Raw genomic sequence first — 19,758 nt, 5'->3', positions numbered from 1 at the left:
TTTTTTGCGCATCTCATTAAAATCCGAGGGAGAAATCAGTATTTTAAACTCTGGCCAAAGTTAGGAATAAATAAAAAAATTAAACTAGATATTAATTACTTCCGGAAAGAACTATGAAAAAAAGTAAATAGTGAAAAAGAACATATATCCGGGTACTTGTTTAATTGAAAATATTTCGATTTAATTACTGAAAACGAGAAAGTTTTTCATGAAACGTATGTATATTTTTATTATAAATAACAGAAAATGAAAAAAATTATTAAAATGACATATTCATAATTGTCTAAACTAGGCAAGCACCATTCAAAAACCAAAACATTTACTGCATCAAAATATAATTGTAAAAACATTTATTGAAAAGTTTGCATAAGAAAATATAATTTTAATAAAACAATTTTGTAATTAAAGCAACATTGGATTTTTATAAAATAGTTTTTTTTTGTTTTTTGTTTTTTTCAAACAAATAAATAATTTTAATGAAACATTTTTTTAAATTAAAGCAACTTTAAAGGGTCAACAACAAATTAATTTAAATAAAACCGAAAAATCATTATCTAGTTTAATTTTTTTTTTGTTATTTATTTCATGCTTCGGTCATAGTTTAAAATACTGATTTCTCCCTCGGATTTTAACAACAGGTGCGCAAAAAAAATGGTGTCTCCATTTTTGGCAATAAACTGTAGAAGTCCCCCCCCCCCGAGACCTATATGTTCTATCAGGTGTTTTTGATAAACTTGAACTGAGATATCTCAAGGTTGTGTTAGGTGTCAAAATCAACACCAGTGGAAATGAAGTTCAACTGGAAGCTGCTCTCTCTGACTACTTGAGAAGAAATCCAGTTGATTCATTTCCACCTCCAAAGCAACAAAAAAAAGTCCCTTAGTGAATCTGCTGAACATTCAGATAGTTCCTGCAGTTGTGATGAAGAACCATTTCAGGATATCTTCAGTTATGAGCATCAAGGACAATGGGTTGCTGTCTACTATGACACCAACTTTTACATTGGCCAAGTCATTGAAGTTATATCTGCATCCAGCACTGTAATAAAATTTTTATTGCAAACCAAAGTTAGAAAAGATTTTTTTCGATGGCCTTTGTCAGATGACATTGCACAGGTAGAGTCAGCAATTGTTTACAGATGGGGTTTTGTGGTAATGCCAGTTTCAAGTGATGCTAGGATTTGGAGTGTTCTTGATATATCTCCCATAGTAGAAGCCTATGAAAGAATTCTGAGAGAAAATCAATAAAGAAAGGAATTGTAGTAAGATCTCTGCCTATAAAATATCTTGTTTACTTGTCTTTTAAGTTGAAAGTTTTTCAATGCTTAAAAAAAATGACTTGTGACTTTTTAACAAATTTCTAAATCTTATTGTTGTCAGCCCTTTTTTTGACGAGTTTAAATTCCCCAAAGTAAAAATATTTCTGTGGCAAAAAGTTTTGTTATTAGAAACAAAGCAAACATTTTTTTTTTTGAATTCCTCAACCAAAAATTAGTAAAGTTGCAAAGTTTCAGGCTTCTACCGCCAATGGTTACATTTTTACAGCAATTTCAGTAACGTATATTTTGGACTCATTTTTTAAACCCATTTTTGCTCTTTTTACCAAATTGTCTGATTGACTGCTTTTACATGGTCCACAATTGAGTGGTTTCATCAATTTTTTCTTTTAATTATAAATTATCTTGATCTCTAATGTGTTATGAATCATACTAAGAAGATTCAATACATTAGCTATTAAAATAAAATTGATATAAACAGTCAAAGTTACATTTCCGTGTCATATTTGCACTTTTTTCCAGTGGGATTTTGCCTAGTGTTTAGGTTGGTTTCAACTAATAATTATTGCTTCCATTAGTATTAATTTTCATTTACCACAAGATGACATTACATTTATAAAGATTTTTCACTTGTTAGTAGCTTACATTTTTAGTTATATACTATGAAATTTGACTTCTGGACCATGATAGCAAATTTTCAACTTTCTGACAAACTTTGAACGATCATAACTTGATGGCTAATTGATCTACCAAAATAAATTTGGTACTTTTGTTTATGGTTTTAGACATATTGAAAATAAAATTTTTGTTAGGGATACCTATTTATACGCGAGCACTCCAAGTAGGAGCTATGCAGCAAAATTTTTGTTCATATTATATTTAAATTTCCGCATGTTAGTACAGTTGAGGAAACAGGAAGCATGGAAGGGAATTCCAAAAGCAACTAGTTTGAAGAAAGAAGCTATTGAGGAAAGACTATCAGCACCTCCAAAGTGAAGGAGTGGGATTTTGCTGTTTATTGGGACACAAGTACAATAAGTTTGTCAGAGGACATTTAGTTGACGTGCTTGTAAAACAAGCACTGGGATGCAACATTGTGGTGATGAAATGGGCTGGAGCTTGGTAGACAATGTAACACTTATGAGGTTAGAAACTCTTTTTGCACCTTGTCCAAGAGGGAGAAACTATTGGTTGGTGCACCAGCAACAATACTCTATACATTGGTGAATGGTAGCTGGCAAGTGTGAGAAATTTTCTAACAAGTGAAGAAAAGAGAAAAAAAATGAAAGAAAAAAGAGAAAAGAAAAAGAAAAATCCCAAAGTAAAGAAAAAGAAAAAAGACAAAGAGAAACAAGATGGAGTTGAAGGTGATTGCTATAATAAATAGGAAATCAAAATATGAACAATAATGTTGCTATAGAAATTAGAAAATCCATGTAATATTTTTGTTTTAAAAAAATATCTGTCATTCCTTTAAATATAACTTTGAAATTATCTTTTATTTCTCATGAAATGTTATAAGGTAAAAACAGAATTTATTACTAATTGGAAATTGTATTAAGAAAACTTACCCCCTTGTACATTGTTTCCATTGTAATAGCAATATCCATGTAGACTTGTTCAAATGTTCCAATCAATTCCACCTTTTGTTGGGAGAGGCTAAATACAGGTCGAACCAAACGATCTCGACAGTGAAACAAATAAATTCCTGGATATTGGCCGATATGGTCCATCTTTGGAACAAGACAAATCTCCAAAACAACAGGAACCTAAATAGACAAAAACATTTGGTTACATGCACAACGGGTTTGATTTGAAAATTTTTGATAAAGTTGTAATATTTGTTGCTAATTTTTGTATCCTTTCATTGCAACTAACATTGGGATATAGTTTCCGTTTTGAATAGGTATACATAATTTAGTTTAGTGTGTCCGGTGCGCGCGTGCGTGCATGCATGCGTGTGTGTGTGTGTGTTCAAGTCAATTCTTTATCCCCTTTTCTTACTGTGAATATTTCTGAGGTTTTAATAAGTAAATATTGGAACTAATACTGCTTATTTTCAGTGTCTTTTAGATTTTTCCTGCTCTTTCGTATCCAATATTTTCATGATAGAAATGTAATAGTCAGAAATAAAAACAAAATGCCATTCTTAACTCATTAATGGTCAAATGTTTTTCTTTGATTTATTATCAAAAATATTCTGTAAATGCAATATTTGATACTAAATATGTAAAAAACAAATATTACAATATTCTAAGAAAAAATTCAATTTTTGTTTGGTCTTTATTTTAGGACCAAACTTTTAGAGTATACTATATTTCAGCAAAATTACTTTCAAAGATTTGACTGAGTTTATAGGATAGTTAGAGCATAATCATCTATTATATAAATTTCACCTGCCTGCTTGTGTGTATGTCTGTCTGTCTGTATGTATGTATGTATGATTGCCTAAAACTTTTGACAGAGGCAACGGATTTTCACAAGATCAGTATCGTTTTGAAGTTCGACCCTTCGAACGAAAAATATCGAAAATTGGCTAAAAGAAAAACATTAATTCCTTCAGCCTCAATTGGGCACTTTTCTACAAGGAGGGGTCGATTTTTTCGCTGACTTTTTTGCAAGTCATTCAAACTTCGTGTCAACATAAAAGACATTATTTCGACTACCCATGACATCACAATTGCGGCGGGCGCATCAATAAGATCATTTGTTTTTTTTTTCCACCTCCATTTCTTCTGGCGCGTTACGAGTTTGAGCTGGGCACTCACGCTAGTTTATATTAAAAATTTTTGATGAAGTTGATTGTAGCCTTCTATTGTAGATTTTCATAGTATACTAAAAATCGAGACATCAACGTTGCCAATGTATGCATCAGACATTAAGTGTAATATTTGAAAGACACTAATCTTGATGACTAACTACAGATACCTCTGAAAAATATCAATGTTGCTGACATATGGTTAATTATCCTTTTCGTTTCAAATAATCATGGGTTAAATAAATCTCAAAAAAAATATTTCTGTTAGCCGTTTTAAACATCTTTTTTTCTTTATTTCTACCATCATATGTCAGAATGTTATATTTAACAACATAATTTTATTTTAACACTTGAAAACAGTTATCTTCATTTTTCTGTGAAATTCTTCCCTATCATGTTGCAATAGAACCTTTAAATTTTTTTAGCAAATAAATGAAACTGATTGTATCCTTCCATTCAAGATTTTCAAAAAATACTAAAATATCAGACATAAGTGATGCCAATATAGATTGGAAAGTAGATGTAATGTTTAAAGTACACTTCAATCTTTATGACTAACAATAGATATCTCTGAATAAATACAGATGCTCCTAAAATATGGTTAATTATTCTTCTGTCCCTAAAAATAGGACCATGAGTTAACATTGTTCATTCAGTTTGTGCATTTAACAATGAAAATCTAATTTTAAACAGTTTTGTGACAAACTATGGACATGGCAAATAAATAAAATAATAAAAAGAAAGCCACTCCTCATCTTGTATTATTTGGATTATTTGAACCACTGGTCTCATCTCGCATATTATTCACACAACGTTTTAGCTATCACCGCCAACCTTTTTCAGGTGTGACTTGTGAAACTCGGGAATCTTGGCTTAATAAAGGAACAAAAAAAAAAAACATCTTTTTATCATAATCAGGAATCTGCACAGAATTTCGAACGTAACTATTTAATATGTGGGGATAACACACTCTAGTTCTGGCAGCCATGACTGGGTATCAAGCATAAGTAATTCACAATTGTATTATGAATTTCGCCTGCACTGAGGATTGAACTGTCAACTTCTAGAAGAGTATAACTTACAAGAGAATTTTATCAAGTGTTTTATCCACTATGTCCTTGCTTTAAACACCTGAGAAAAGTCAGAGGTTACATCGATCGAAACATTGTGCAAATAATACTCAAAAACAGTCGTCTGAATAATCAAATAATACAAATTATCAATCCTCATCTCAAAAACTCGGTATCATATGATCCTCCTCTATCAGAGTTTTTGCATTACAAAACCACCTGGGATCCAACTTAAAACCACATATTTAATTAACTATATATATATATACTAGGGGGGATACCCGGCGTTTACCGGGTGTTTGTAGGTGTGTGTGTTTTGGGGTAAACGAAAAGAAAAATCGTTGGCCGGGTGTCCCAGGTGTTTGTTTAAAAATAAAAAAAATGAAACCTTGACGCACAGTTGGAAAATAATAAAATGTGAAAAAAAAACGTGCGACGTTTAACGGCAGGTGCCCGTTTTTGATGAATTAATGACGTCAACTTTGAGTGCGGGACAGTGTTTTATTTATCGCGAGTCTGTTCGCTTCTTTTTTTTTTATACGAAAAAGCTTAATGCACATACGACTATCGAAAATTGTTGAATATTTATCTTTTGAAAGTTGGGCAAATTAAATAGACAGGCAACCCTGGTTGTTAAGTCGTAGATATTATCATTTAGGTGCGATATAAAAAGTTTTAAGAAGTGAGGCGACTGATCGGTTCTTGGAAAAAAGCCTTTCTTGGACATACACGAAAACGCGCACACAAACACAAACATTTTTGCTTTTATATTTATAGATTCAATATGTATACATCATCAGTCAGTGCTGGGCTCGCACTAATTCAATCTTTCTAAGGATACAGAAGAATGACAATGGTTTGGTGGATTTATAGTATGCATTTTGTTTTTACAAGGGTGTCACCACTTATGAAGGCCCTAAGGTTACTCGAGGATAAGGGTTAAGGAATGTAAGGTGGTAGTGCGTTAATCATTAATGGTGTAAATTGGGTAGACTTTAAATTTTATTTAAAGGGATGGCTAAACAAGAAATTGTTTACATTGGACTTGAAAGCTACCATATTGTAATTAGCCAGGAAGTGGAACAGTATTCCACAAGCAGGCAGTTCTAAGAAAAGAAGCTTTGTTCATGGAATCTGCGTTTAGATTTAGGCACAGATAGAGAGTGAGGGAAATTGTTGATAGTGGTTGTAGATAATCGAGTGGTGTTTTGTGAGAGTTTGGCAAGGGGGAGACCATGGATTGGAGCTCAGATGAGCACTTGCTATGAAAACAATGATAGAGAAGAGACATCTCTCCTGTGGGAAAGAGGTTGCAGGGCAGAGAAAAGGGCATCACCTACTAGGTTTTGAACTCTATCATGGCAAGATAGGTGATGCTAACAGCTCCTGCCCAAATGTGGCAACAGTACTCCATTCTAGAACATACTTGGCTCTGATGGAAATAGAGGATTCCATCAGCAGTGAGATACCTGCTGGAGCGGTAGAATGATCCAACCATTTTTCCAGCAATCTTGGCAACAGATTTTATATATGTGTTCTATTTCGGATCAGAAGTGTTGGTCAGTCCCAGAACATGATGCTTCCCAAAGGCAAGAGCCATTCATTTCAATTGGGATCGGAGGGGGGGGGTCAAAGCGATTATGGTGAAAAGAGAGAAGCTTGGTTTTAGATGTATTAAAATTAACCAGCCACCTTTTTCCCCATTGCACCATGTTCTCCAGATCAGAAAAAAATCAGAAAGATCTTGATCATTGTTGGCTTTTGAAGTGTTGTTATAGATTGTGTTGTTTGCATAAATGTTTATGAATGATCTAAGAATGTGATTTTGGAGATCATTGATGAAGATCAAGAAGAGAGTTGGGCCCATGATGGAACCCTGAGGGATACCAGTGTTGATACTATGAGCTTCTGATTTTTACCGATCAATGACTACTTTTATAAGATCTTGATGACAGAGTTAGTTTTGACTTCCTCCCAATGATACAGAAGGTGCCTAGACTGGAGTCGGCATCAAAACTGCTTAAAACTGTATTGAAATGTTGAACGAAGCTCTGGTTGGATAAACAGGTGTACACACATCTCAGTTGATGGCGATCGAGGAAACATCAAGTCAAAAAAGTGACTCAGTCAATGGTACATCAAAAAGTGAATCTACAATATTAGTTCTTCATATTGAAAATATTCGCAAATATATTTTAACTTCATTTTTGCTTTATATTTGCTAAATTTTTGTGTAAAAAAAATGTTTATAGATTTTTTTGTGTGTGAAACAAAATTTGAAGACATTAAAAATATGTTTGATCCAAAAATAAACAGGGAAAAACATGACTGGTAGCAAGTGAAAAATCCAACATAAGTATATGAAGAAGGAACAAAGTTTTCTTTGATTAAACAAAACTTTATTACTTCCCCTACTTGTATCGTGAATTGTTTTCTGAAGAGAAAAAAACAGGAAAAAAGAAAGAATGATGAAGAGATATAAAATTGAGTTCAATGACAAAAAAAAAAAATCTACAATATAAAATTACTTATGTATGATTTGAAAATTGTGATTCTGTGAAAAGTGAAACTCAATATACCTGATTAGTTGATTGAAGTTTCAAATAACGAAGCTGCTCACAGAATGATTCTGCATTATCTTGGTGAACGCAACCTAATATTTGCCCATCCATCAGCACCGTATAAAATTCACTGAATGGTTGTGCAGATTTATCGTTTATTGACAGCATCCCCAGAGAGCCCAATAAAGATGGAAAATGGGACACATCATGGGTTTTAGTTACAACCTGCAAAGACAAAATAAAATCAATAACAATTCAAATATGCGAACAAAAATGAAATTTGTTTTAATTTTCATATAATTTTATCAATATGGATAATAAATATGGGCAAATGTCAAACGTGAATAACATTTCAGGAATGTAACAACAAACATTAAATAATACTTAACTAATAAAAATTGAATAGAAAAATTGAAAGACAAATAATAAATAGATCCTTCTCGAAACCAACATGCAAGTATCAGGAAGTTTCATCAGATGTTCTACTGGCTTGACAGACCGAGAGGAGGCTCAAAGTATTTGCATGAATAGTAGCCATGGAGAAGCGTTCATAAAATCAAGTCAATTCCCTAGGGTAGCACGTCATTAAGAGTCCCAGGCTGATGAAGTTGCACATGACAAGACATATCATTCCATTCATCTCCATAGCGATCGATTGAAATATAAATCTGTTGAGAAAACCAATATAATTGCATTGCTTGTCGTTCTCTGCTGCCACTGATGTTTGTTGCGGAGTTTGTTAGTGACGAGGCGATAAAAGTATCAGAAAAAGTCGCATCCATATAAGTGGCTTGCTGCTTGCAAAGGGAAACAATAATAAATTAGTGAGATTTGCTTTTGTATACTCCGGAGAGGTTCAACACATGCTTGAAAACAAAATCTCGCCACTTATAATCTTGGGCTAGTCTTTCAGCTTTTAGGAGTGCTATGTCAGTCTGGTCAGCACATCTTTAGTTGTTGTCCTCTTCATCTTTCTTGATATGATCTCTTTACATAGTTGGAGTCTGATAGTCAAAAAAACGGTACAATTTATGGTAATGTCTTTTTTTCAAATAAACTTGTTAATGGATTTGTTATATTAAGCCATTTTTCTGATATCTGCATTTCTTAGTTGGTAATTATGCAGAATAATGACCTTACTATGATTGGAATTTTCTGAATGAATGTAGTGTGATCTTTTTTGTTATATTTGTGCAAATGCTAGGCAATTTTTTCAATGAAAAATATATTATTTCTGTTATTATGAAATTCAATGAAAAATATATTATTTCCGTTATTCCAAAATTCAATGGAAAATGTTATTTCTATTATTACAGAAATTCTACAAAAAATATATTATTTTTGTTATTATGAAAATTCAATGAAAAATATATTATTTCTGTTATTCCAAAATTCAATGAAAAATGTTATTTCTATTATTACGGAAATTCTACGAAAAATATATTATTTCTGTTATTACGAAAATTCTATGAAAAATATATTATTTCTGTTATTACGAAAATTCTATGAAAAATATATTATTTCTGTTATGAAAATTCAATGAAAAATATTATTTCTGTTATTATGAAAGTTCAATGAAAAATTAATTGAAAATAAAAACAATATTCGTTTTGTTATTAAGAAAATATAATGAATAATTATTGGACAGTTTTTACAAAACTCTAAAAAAATTAATATTTAAAGCAAGAAAAAACACTCATCGTAAGATAAGTTTCAGGTCTATTTTTCAGAATAACAAACAACTGATAGCAAATTAAATAAATGTCTTCATATGATTTGTCCTCATTTTGATTTTTGGGGTTCAAATCAAGATAAATATTTTTTTTTTTTTTCTAGAGAAAACATAGTAAAACAACATCTGTGATGAGTACCTCAGGGACAGGTTGTCGACCATTAGTAACATTGGTAACACATGCCTCTGGATTGAGTTACCAATCACTGTACTCCCCAAGCTCGAGTTACTTAAGTAAAACAACCCTAACCTCAGACATGTTACAGATTAAACAACCCTCTGGTTGCCAATCAAGGTATTAACATACCAGACTCCACCCTGCCTCTCTGTGCTGAATTGCTGATCATGATACAACCTTGCTTTCCCTGGGATGAGTTACCATCCAAAGTAAACAGTACACAGGCTAGTAATAATGAAGAGTTTATGAATTCAGAAAATTGTAATAAATAGGGAATGTGACTCCAAACAAGATTATAAAAAAAAAAAGAACTTACCTGACAAGCAATGGTCATGTGATTTAACAACCCACATGGAGTACCATCAGGTGTGTGAACAGGACATAAAAATCCTAAATACAAAAAATAAATCTGATTAGCAAAAATGGTAATTAATAAAAACCTGAAGAGAGTGCTCAATACTATTGCAGAGCGAATATGTGTTTTATTTTTTTATTACCGTTTTATCTGTTTAGTTACACATGTTTCGGTTGCCAGACCATATCTACGATCCAGCAGCCTCGTCAGACCTTACAGAAATGGCTATTATCATTTGGAAGAACGATTTTAGAGGAAATACAAGAAGAAAAAAATGGGGGGGATAATAAGGGGGAGGGGGCGGAGTTCAACAATAGTTAAGTTTTGAAGTTTAAAATACATTAGATTGTAGTGTGTGGGGAGAGATAACAAATTTAGCTAGGCGTGGGTGGAGATATAGTGATATACGGAGGGGGAGAGAGGGAGATGAAAGGGAGGGGCAAGGAGAGGAGGAGGAGGAATTTTAATTTTGGGTTTTAAGATTTGGATGTTTGTAGTTGTTTAGCTAGACACTGGAGTATATGAAATAGATGAGAGAGAGAGAGAGAGAACCAATATATACACAAAAACTACTTCAGGAAAAAAAAAAAAAAAAAATTGGTCCCTAAACACATTTACACCTTCACCACATTTAATTTACTATCATCATTCTTCCTCCCCTTCCTCCTATTATCTCTATCATTTTTACTTTTTAATTTTTTCTATTTCTATTTTTTCTTTATCTTTATTTAGATCTCTAAAAAAAAATTATTTTTAATTGTTTTTCTTTACAAGCCAATATAACTTAACCCCTACCTAATGAGCAAGGCAAATCCATACAGACCCCTAAATATTAAACCAGCAACATATATTGAAACATATTTTATCATGCGTCTACCTAACCTCCCACTATTATATATATACTATACCCATTTATTTATCCTAACTTTACTTTATTTACTTAGTATAAATATATACATGTCTGTGTATATATGTATATGTATGTATATATTTATGGATATGTATGTTTATTTTTTTTCATTTTTCTTAAACTTTTTCTTCTAGGGGGTGGGACATCCAACCAGATGTCTGACATCTACCCCTATTTTAGTGAGTCCAACCAAGAGATCTTTTCAGGATTCTAGCCGTCCCTTTCAGTGCAATCGTTTGTATTTCACTTGCACTTGGTTCACCGGGTATGCTTGCTTTATATATATGTGTATGCATGTGTGTGAGTACGCGCGCGTGTGTGTGTATGTATGTACATCAATGTCTTACTGGAGATCTGTATCTCTACATAAATGTATGTGTGTATGTGTGTGTATATATATATATATGTGTGTATGTGTGTATATATATATGTGTGTGTGTGTGTGTATGTGTGTATGTATATGTGTATATGGGTATGTGTGTGTGTGCATATATATGCATGTATGTTTGCATGTACATCGTATATAGGTATGTGCATATGTGGTTGTGTGTATGTATGTGGATATATATATGTGTGTGTGTGTGTATATGCGTATGTGCGCGTGTATTGGCATATGTACTCACTCTTAACTGACTAAAAATTGTTCATCGTCAAATGAACGAATGGACTTATCGTGGCTGCTACGAACATTCGAAAATGAACCTTTACTTGCCAAACGCATATGACACCTACAAAAATCCTCTCTCTCTCATCTATTTCATATACTCCAGTGTCTAGCTAAACAACTAAAAAAAGGCCAAATCTTAAGACCCAAAATTAAAATTCCTCCCCCCTCCTCTCCTTTTTATCGCCCTCTCTCCCCCTCCCTATATCATTATATCTCCACCCATGCCAAGCTGAATTTGCTAACACCCCCCCCCACACACACTACAATCTAATGCATTTTAAACTTGCGCAAGCCTTTTCTAGTCACACAAAAACACGCGTTCACATCTCAAGCTATATTATTTGTCATATACATACGCGCACACAAACATACACGCGCACGTCCACATATGTACATATATTCATGTTCGCGTATATACACTCACATTTACGTGTATACGCACACACGCTAATGTACACACATGTACTCACATATGCACACACGTACGCACACATGGGCAACGTCACTTCCCCTTTCAAAGGAAATTCACACATGCGCAAAAGACCACCGGAAACACCTATAAAAGTAAGAGCAATAAGCAGCTTCCTTCTTTTCCAACTCACCTTCCGCGGTGAGTGGTCTACGGACCAGTCGCCACCGCTACTATATGTGGGGCAAAAAGCTAACAAACAGTACGTACACCTTATACGCTTACTATCTCCATAACCTGGATTGACTTTCTCTCTCTCTCTCTCTCTCTCTATCTACAACTTGTGCCAGAGAACACCTTCACGTAGCTGACTGCTAACATGGCGCACAGCTTTACTGATGTCAACCCTCTATCTTTGTCTTTGTCTACACGCTGGACTATCATTCCCATTTCCACCACATTACTCACTTCTCTTCCCACGCGCGAACAAACGATAGTGACCGAACATGAGATGAACACACATTTCCTTTTCTTTCCATACTATAAGTCCCGCAACAAACGATGGTTACATCCAAACGCGGACATGAACACGTGTTATACCTAAAACATCCATTTTTCAACAGTAAATAAACAACAAGTTTATTTTATCCAGTAATTGAGTTTTTGTTTCCTTCATTCCATTCGTTTCATTATTTTCTTTTGTAACGGGATTAGGATATATATATCCTAGTCCTCTACAAACTTCAAAACTTAACTATTGTCGATCTCTGCCCCCTCCCCCTTATCATCTCTCCCCTGCCGTTTTTTCTTCTTCTTGTATTTCCTCTAAAATCGTTCTTCCAAATAATAATAATAATAATAATAGCCATTTCTGTAAGGTCTGACGAGGCTGCTGGATCGTAGCTATGGTCCAGAAACCGAAACATGTGTAACTAAACAGATAAAACGGTAATAAAAAAATAAAACATATATACATATATATATATATATTAATCAAGTTAAAAAATGTTAATAGAATGCAGTCAACATATTCTTCTATCTGTAAACTTGAAAATGTTATATAAAACATAATAACACACACATACTAATCTATAAACAAGCAATTGTAAGGAACAAATTTTTCACAAACATTTTTCATGAATTTCTGGAAATTTCTTCCAATGTTTATATAATATTAACATATTTTAATTTTAAACTATCAAGTTATTACAAAAATCTTTGTGCCATAAAATGTAAATTTTTGTTAAATTTAAATATATACATGTACATGAGTATAAAATACATGATATAGCATGAAATGTTGTGGAGACAGGATGTATGAAAAAATAAGAAATTTAATTATTTTATGATTTCTTCTTGTGTTTTATCATTGTGTGTGTGGAGTATAAGAAAGCTATAGCAATGCAGGGAACCTAGTGTTAAAATGATGTATGAACAAAATTGGACAAACAAAAGAGGGTCTTGTAGGTTTTTTTTTTTGTTTTTTGTTTTTTTTTGTTTTTTTTTTACATTTTCACTTCAAACAAGGCACAGTACCACTTTGATGTAGAGGGCTACAATCAGGGACATAAGTTGAAGGGATACTATGTAGGGAGTTTAGCAGCAAGATGCCACATTTGAACTTCTGCATGTCAGTACAGTTGGGGAAGCAGGAACCCGGAAGGGAGTTCCAAAGTCTAGCAGTCCTAAGGAAGAAAATATTAGAGTAGAAAGCTTTCTTACATTTAAGTATCTCTACTGTGTACAGGGGTTGAGTTTGTCGGGGGTATTTACGTTGAGGGGGTATTTACGTTGAGGGGGTATTTACGTTGAGGGGGTATTTACGTTGAGGGGGTATTTACGTTGAGGGGGTACACAAGCTTGTAGTTTGCCGGAGCATCCACCGTTAATACTTGTCGAACAGGTAGAGGGATGCAACATTTCATCGATGGTACAGAGGTTGAAGTTCAGGACCTATCAGGTTGGCAACTCTCTTTTGAACCCCGTCTAGGAGTAGATGCACTAACCCAAATGTGACAACAATACTCCATACATTGGCAAATGGTGGCCTTGTAGAGATACAGGATACTTTCAGGCACAAGTAACTTTCTAGCATGGTAGAGAGAGCCCACCTTCTTCAAAGCAGACTTGGCAAAGCTCTCAATGTATCTGTTCCAACTCATGTTCCTTGTGAACGTTAAGCCAAGGAGTTTGAACAAAGTAATTTCAGGTAATGTATCTTTAGCCATAGCTATTGGTGGTTGAGAAGGTTTCATGTAATTATTGAAGGAAACGAGCTTTGTCTTAGCAACATTGAACGTTACAATCCATTTCAGACTCCATTTCACTACAGACTGAAGGTCTTCCTCTGAGGTTTCTGCCATTGCCTTGGATATGTGTTTGTTTGTTTTCCCCTTGTGCCTGTATACCCATCTAAGAGACTATTTTATCAGGGAGGTGATTTATAAATATCAGGAATAATAAATGCCCAAGAATAAACCCCTGAGGTACATCCACATTTATATCATATTGTTTAGACATACGACTATCGAGGACAACCTAGATTCTCCTCTTATTAAAGAAGGATTTAATATAGTTTAAGTATTCATTTAGTAATACTGTAGGATCTGATTTTCATAAGAAGATCATCGTGCCATACACTGTCAAAAGTCTTAGATATATCTAGGGCTACTGCCCTCCCTTCCCCTGCCTTATCCAGTGCATGGTATATACGTTCAGAGATTACAGTTAGAATATCTGCAGAAGAATAGGCTTGCCTAAATCCACATTGATATCGGACAGAAGTTTAGCAATTGTAAGATGGTGGAGCTTGACTAATTATGGGCTCAAATATTTTGGCGAAAAGAGGGAAGAGGCTAATGGAGTGATAATTTAATAGGTCAGTTCTTTTGCCAGAATTCTTGTAGACTGGTATCACAGAGGTTTTTTTTCCAGCAGTAAGGACGTTAAGAAGGGAGTATTTAGGTTTATCTTGTACCTAAATTGTTTTCGTTACTTCCTTCTTAACTTATATATATTTTTACAACCATCATAAACTGTGTATATATATATATATATATATATATATATATATATATATATATAAATGTTTAATTTACATAAAGACTTCCCCCTATTAGTATATATAGTTCTAAACATTAAACCCTATCATCATTGACAATCCCTCTTGAGAAAGCCTGCATAAGACCGGCGAAACGTCGAGTCTCTAGGTCTCTCCACCTTCATTTTAATCTTATATCGTCGAATTTTATCCACTTTTAATAATTATATATCATACAATTATGTGCTGAGTAGCCATTTATACCAATAGATGTACTTCCTCATCGATAGATGAACTATATATATATATATATATATATATATATATACATACATACAGAGTGTCCACAAAGTCTGGCTGCATAATCTACACGGTGCCCACAAAGTCTGGGTACATAATCTACACGGTGCCCACAAAGTCTGGCTACATAATCTACACAGTGCCCACAAAGTCTGGCTACATAATCTACATGGTGCCCACAAAGTCTGGCTACATAATCTACACGGTGCTCACAATGTCTGGCTACATAATCTACACGGTGCTCACAAAGTCTGGCTGCATAATCTACACGGTGCCCACAAAGTCTGGCTACATAATCTACACGGTGCCCACAAAGTCTGGCTACATAATCTACACAGTGCCCACAAAGTCTGGCTACATAATCTACATGGTGCCCACAAAGTCTGGCTACATAATCTACACGGTGCTCACAATGTCTGGCTACATAATCTACACGGTGCCCACAAAGTCTGGCTGCATAATCTACACGGTGCCCACAAAGTCTGACTACATAATCTACATGGTGTCCACAAAGTCTGGCTACATAATGTAGCCAGACTTTGAGGACACCATGTATATATAGCTTAATGTGTAAGAGGAAAAGAGAAAGTCCAATTCCACAAGACAATGCCAAGCTCAACAATTAACCAGAGATAATTTGCAGTTGTAGGCACAAGAGAAAGTTCAAGTACGTAAATGCAAATAACCCCACTGAAAATGGACCACCAGACAGGAACTAGCATATTACGCTTCTTCGCTGTCTAAAAAATGTAACAATATCCCTCACTAACCGTTTCCCCTATTAAAGGGCTATCGGACAACACCCCAATCCAAATTTTTTTTTTTTTTTTTTGCAACTGCCGCTAAGCACTCGCTATCTGCAAAAATCGGCATAAAAAACTTCAACTTTTTAATATAAAATATTAGCACACCCTCTGAATATATAACCATTATATAACATTAAATAACCAAGCTAGAATCGCCTGAATCTTGGCAAGGCCTAATTAAGAATATAACTACTTTAATCATAAGCCCTCAGACAACTTTGCCTAACAAGCCCTATCCCTGCAAAACCGTACACTTAATTACCACCTGTTAAATTGCAATTAAACCACCAATTGGCACACAATGCAACCAGAATATAACCTAACTAATCTAAAACCTAAGCCTAATGAAAAAATAGCTTAGAAACCCCCTCCCAGGGCCAAAGACCTAAAACCTAAATTTAGAACCATCTAATCACCACCCGTAACCCCCACTGGGAAGCCCCCCCCCTCCCAAAATAAGAAATAATTTAAAAATCAGCAGATTTGGTCTCCAATATTAGATTAACACTAACCCCTTCATCCCATTAGTATTTACATTAAAACATTTAAATGTACCAAAAATATAACCTAAGATAAGCTCCCCCGGCTCAGCCCAACCCACCCCGTCACCCATACAGACACATCCCTTCTCTACCCTTTACAACTATCAGCTAAGTGCGATCCCAACAACCCCACATGCAAACACGTACCATATCTAAATTCCTTCCACATTTCTTTCTAGCCGTCACTTCCTACTGATAATCCCACTAGTTTGAACGCAGCTGAACCAGACCAGTTTCGAGAAAAATCCATCACAAGAGTCTCCTTTGAACATATATCGTTTTTTGCCATCCAAAATAAGAGGAAAAAGAATTCACCAAACCAGCGCATCTATTTTAACGGACAGACATAAACCCTGCTTCTTGCAACATCTCTTGGATATTAGAACTACTACAAAAAGTAGCGACGCCAAATTAAGAGACCTGTCCCTCATGTTTATAAACGTGAAAGTATGTATTCCACTTTCTAGGCCTTGCTTTTTCATAAAAAACATAAATTTAATGACCTTTATAATCAGATTTCAAGAAATTAAAATTTTTAATGTGGACTCTTGAAGCTATTTTTCCCAGTGAAGGACTTCTTTAATATAAACCCAAGGTTTTTGCTCCCCGAACTCTGACTTTTCCCGGCTAATTCAACATCTACTTTCAAAAGGCTAATTCAACATCTACTTTCAAAACTTAATTTTTTTATGTGTGTGTGTTTCTTTGTGTATCTGTGTTTGTATATATGGATATATATATATGTGTGTGTGTGTGTGTGTGTATATATGTGTATATATATATATATATATATATATATATACTAGCAAAAGTACCCGTCATTGACTGGGTTCAAAAACAGCCTACAGAAAATGGACTCTGATTTATGAAAGTATGATAGGTTATGAAAAGGAAGGGTTGTAATGAGATAGCTTCGAATTTGGGGGTATCAAAACCAAAGCAAAATATGATGAAAGTAAAAATAAAATAGATAAACCCCATAATTTATTATACCATACCTGTTCACACTGAAACACTTATCACAATATTCTGTCGATCTATATTAAAAAACCTTGTTAAACTTTGTGGCATATTTCCATTCTATGGCGGTCAGGCGCGAACGAACACCACATAATTTTATTATACCATATTTCTTCAAACTGAAACATAATTATCAAAGTATACTTACGCAGATAGATATGAAAAGTCTTTATTAAAGTTTGTGCCTATTTCCATTCTATCGAGGCCATGCACGAACGCAGACTCCACAATTTTATTATACCATCCCAATTTAAGTTAAAACATACTTATCAAAATATTCTTATGTACATCTATATCAAAAACACTTGTAAACGTTTTTTTTAATTTTTAAATTTTTTATTTCTATACTTTGTGGACCAGGCGCAAACTCAGACCCCACAATTTTAATGAACCACTGTTCTGCAGGATCAAACATACCCATTCCTGTGTCTCGATACATCTTCTATCATTATATGTAATCAGTTTTTTAAAATAGTCAACCATATAGGAGCCTATTCGTGACCAGACACACACACAGACATTCAGCTTTATATTATAGATATATACTTTTATTTTATTTTATTTTTTCACAGGAATACTCACCCAACAAACCTCACCCCTATTTCCTGTTATTCTGAGCCCCCCCACCCCATTTGTCTATAACCCTTGCTTTTACGCATCCCCTAGTAATTATTATTAACATTATTATTGTTATTAGTAGTAGTAGTGGTGGTGGTGATGGTAGAAGTAGTGGTATTAGTATCATTATCACTATTATTATTATTATTGTTTTGCTTTTACCGCTATTATTATTATTATAATCATCATTACAATTGCTGTTATTATCCCCGTCATTGCTACCATAACCGTTACCATTATCTTCATTTTCATTTTCATTGTTATTAACATTGACATTACTTTTATCAAAGCTATTGGTAATATTATTTTTATTTTATTTTTATTATTATATTTATATGATTATGTGCTAATTATGCATCTATACCAAAATCAAAAATAGAGTTATTTATATCTAAAATCAAAAATAGAGTTATTTTCCTTAGGCAGAAGAAGGTAGAGTTATTACCTTTGAAAAAAAAAAAAAAAAAGAAAAAAAGATCTATCATGGCAGTTTGAGAGATAAACAAAATGTTTTTCACATCACAGATTTTAATCATCAAGCATCCAGTGGCTTCTACTGTGATGAGCATAGGTGGAAATGCTCAAGAATGGTGTGTTATTGTCTTAGTTGAGCCTACCTACGCCGAAAATGAGTTCGTCCAAGGGCTTTAAAAAAGCCGATGCCAGAGTCATTCAGCGAGTAACTGCCGAAGTTGCTCTAATACTGTGTTATTTTGGCAGTGTTGTTCTGTATCTTATCGGGTAGTTTCAACAGAGTTGTTTGCGAACATGTTGGGTAGTTTCAACACAGTTGTTCAGGATCATATTGGGTCATTTCAACAGAGTTGTTTGAAATCGTATCAATGGAGTTATTTAGGATTGTGTCGGGTTGTGTTGACGGAATTGTTTTCGGTTGTGTCAACAAAATTATTTGGGATTGTGCCGGATCGTGTTGATAGAATTGTTTGGAATTGTGCTGTGTCATGTCGACAGAATTGTTTAGTATTGTGTCGGGTTGTATCGACAATATTTTCCATGTTGAGTCGTGTAGAAAAAAGCAACCAGTTTACATTTATTGTTGCAGTCATATTTCCTCATGTGATAATTTGTTTTTGGTTCTCTCTCTTCCTTCGTGAAGCCACATATACCTTACCATTTTGCTTTGTAAAGTTATTGAATATATCTGTTAAAGATTATACACACATTTTTTTTGTTGGTATTCAACCAATAATGTGTGTCATCAGATGTAACAGATGCAATGAAAGTTAAAGATTTGGAGAAAAGTAAAGATCTAAGAGTAAATGTTACCAAGATCGTTGAAGTAAGGATCAGTGGTTGTACCATTAGGGCAGATCAATTTTGGAACCCCAGAGAGGCAATGGTGATGATAGTTGGGGTTTGATATAGAAAAAAAACCTACACAAAATATTTTTCTCAAAATCGTTATCTTTGCTTGAGGAAATGACTTTAAAAGTTGAAAAATTGAAGCGATTAAAAGTTTTCCGGTGAATTGTCAAGAATGTCCCATCACCAAAAT

The 19,758-nt window shown here is 33.9% G+C and overlaps 1 protein-coding gene across 1 annotated transcript in view; it reads right to left on the bottom strand.

The window, feature by feature from the left end:
* LOC145263154 (DNA-directed RNA polymerase I subunit RPA2-like) overlaps positions 1-19,758 on the bottom strand; it is a 143,923-nt gene that overhangs the window by 46,826 nt on the left and 77,339 nt on the right. Inside the window, exons 17-19 of the mRNA XM_080120152.1 lie at positions 9,892-9,965; positions 7,684-7,890; positions 2,848-3,045 (exon numbers count right to left, since the gene is read on the bottom strand). Of these exons, the coding sequence (XP_079976278.1) occupies positions 2,848-3,045; positions 7,684-7,890; positions 9,892-9,965 (479 nt within the window). The remainder of the gene's footprint in view (positions 1-2,847; positions 3,046-7,683; positions 7,891-9,891; positions 9,966-19,758) is intronic.

This window comes from Euprymna scolopes, chromosome 38 (genome assembly GCF_053919585.1).
Source record: "Euprymna scolopes isolate OS-2025 chromosome 38, ASM5391958v1, whole genome shotgun sequence".
Lineage (NCBI taxonomy): Eukaryota > Metazoa > Mollusca > Cephalopoda > Sepiida > Sepiolidae > Euprymna > Euprymna scolopes.
The sequence above is the reverse complement of the archived record's forward strand: the minus strand, read 5'-3'. Positions and strand labels throughout refer to the sequence as shown.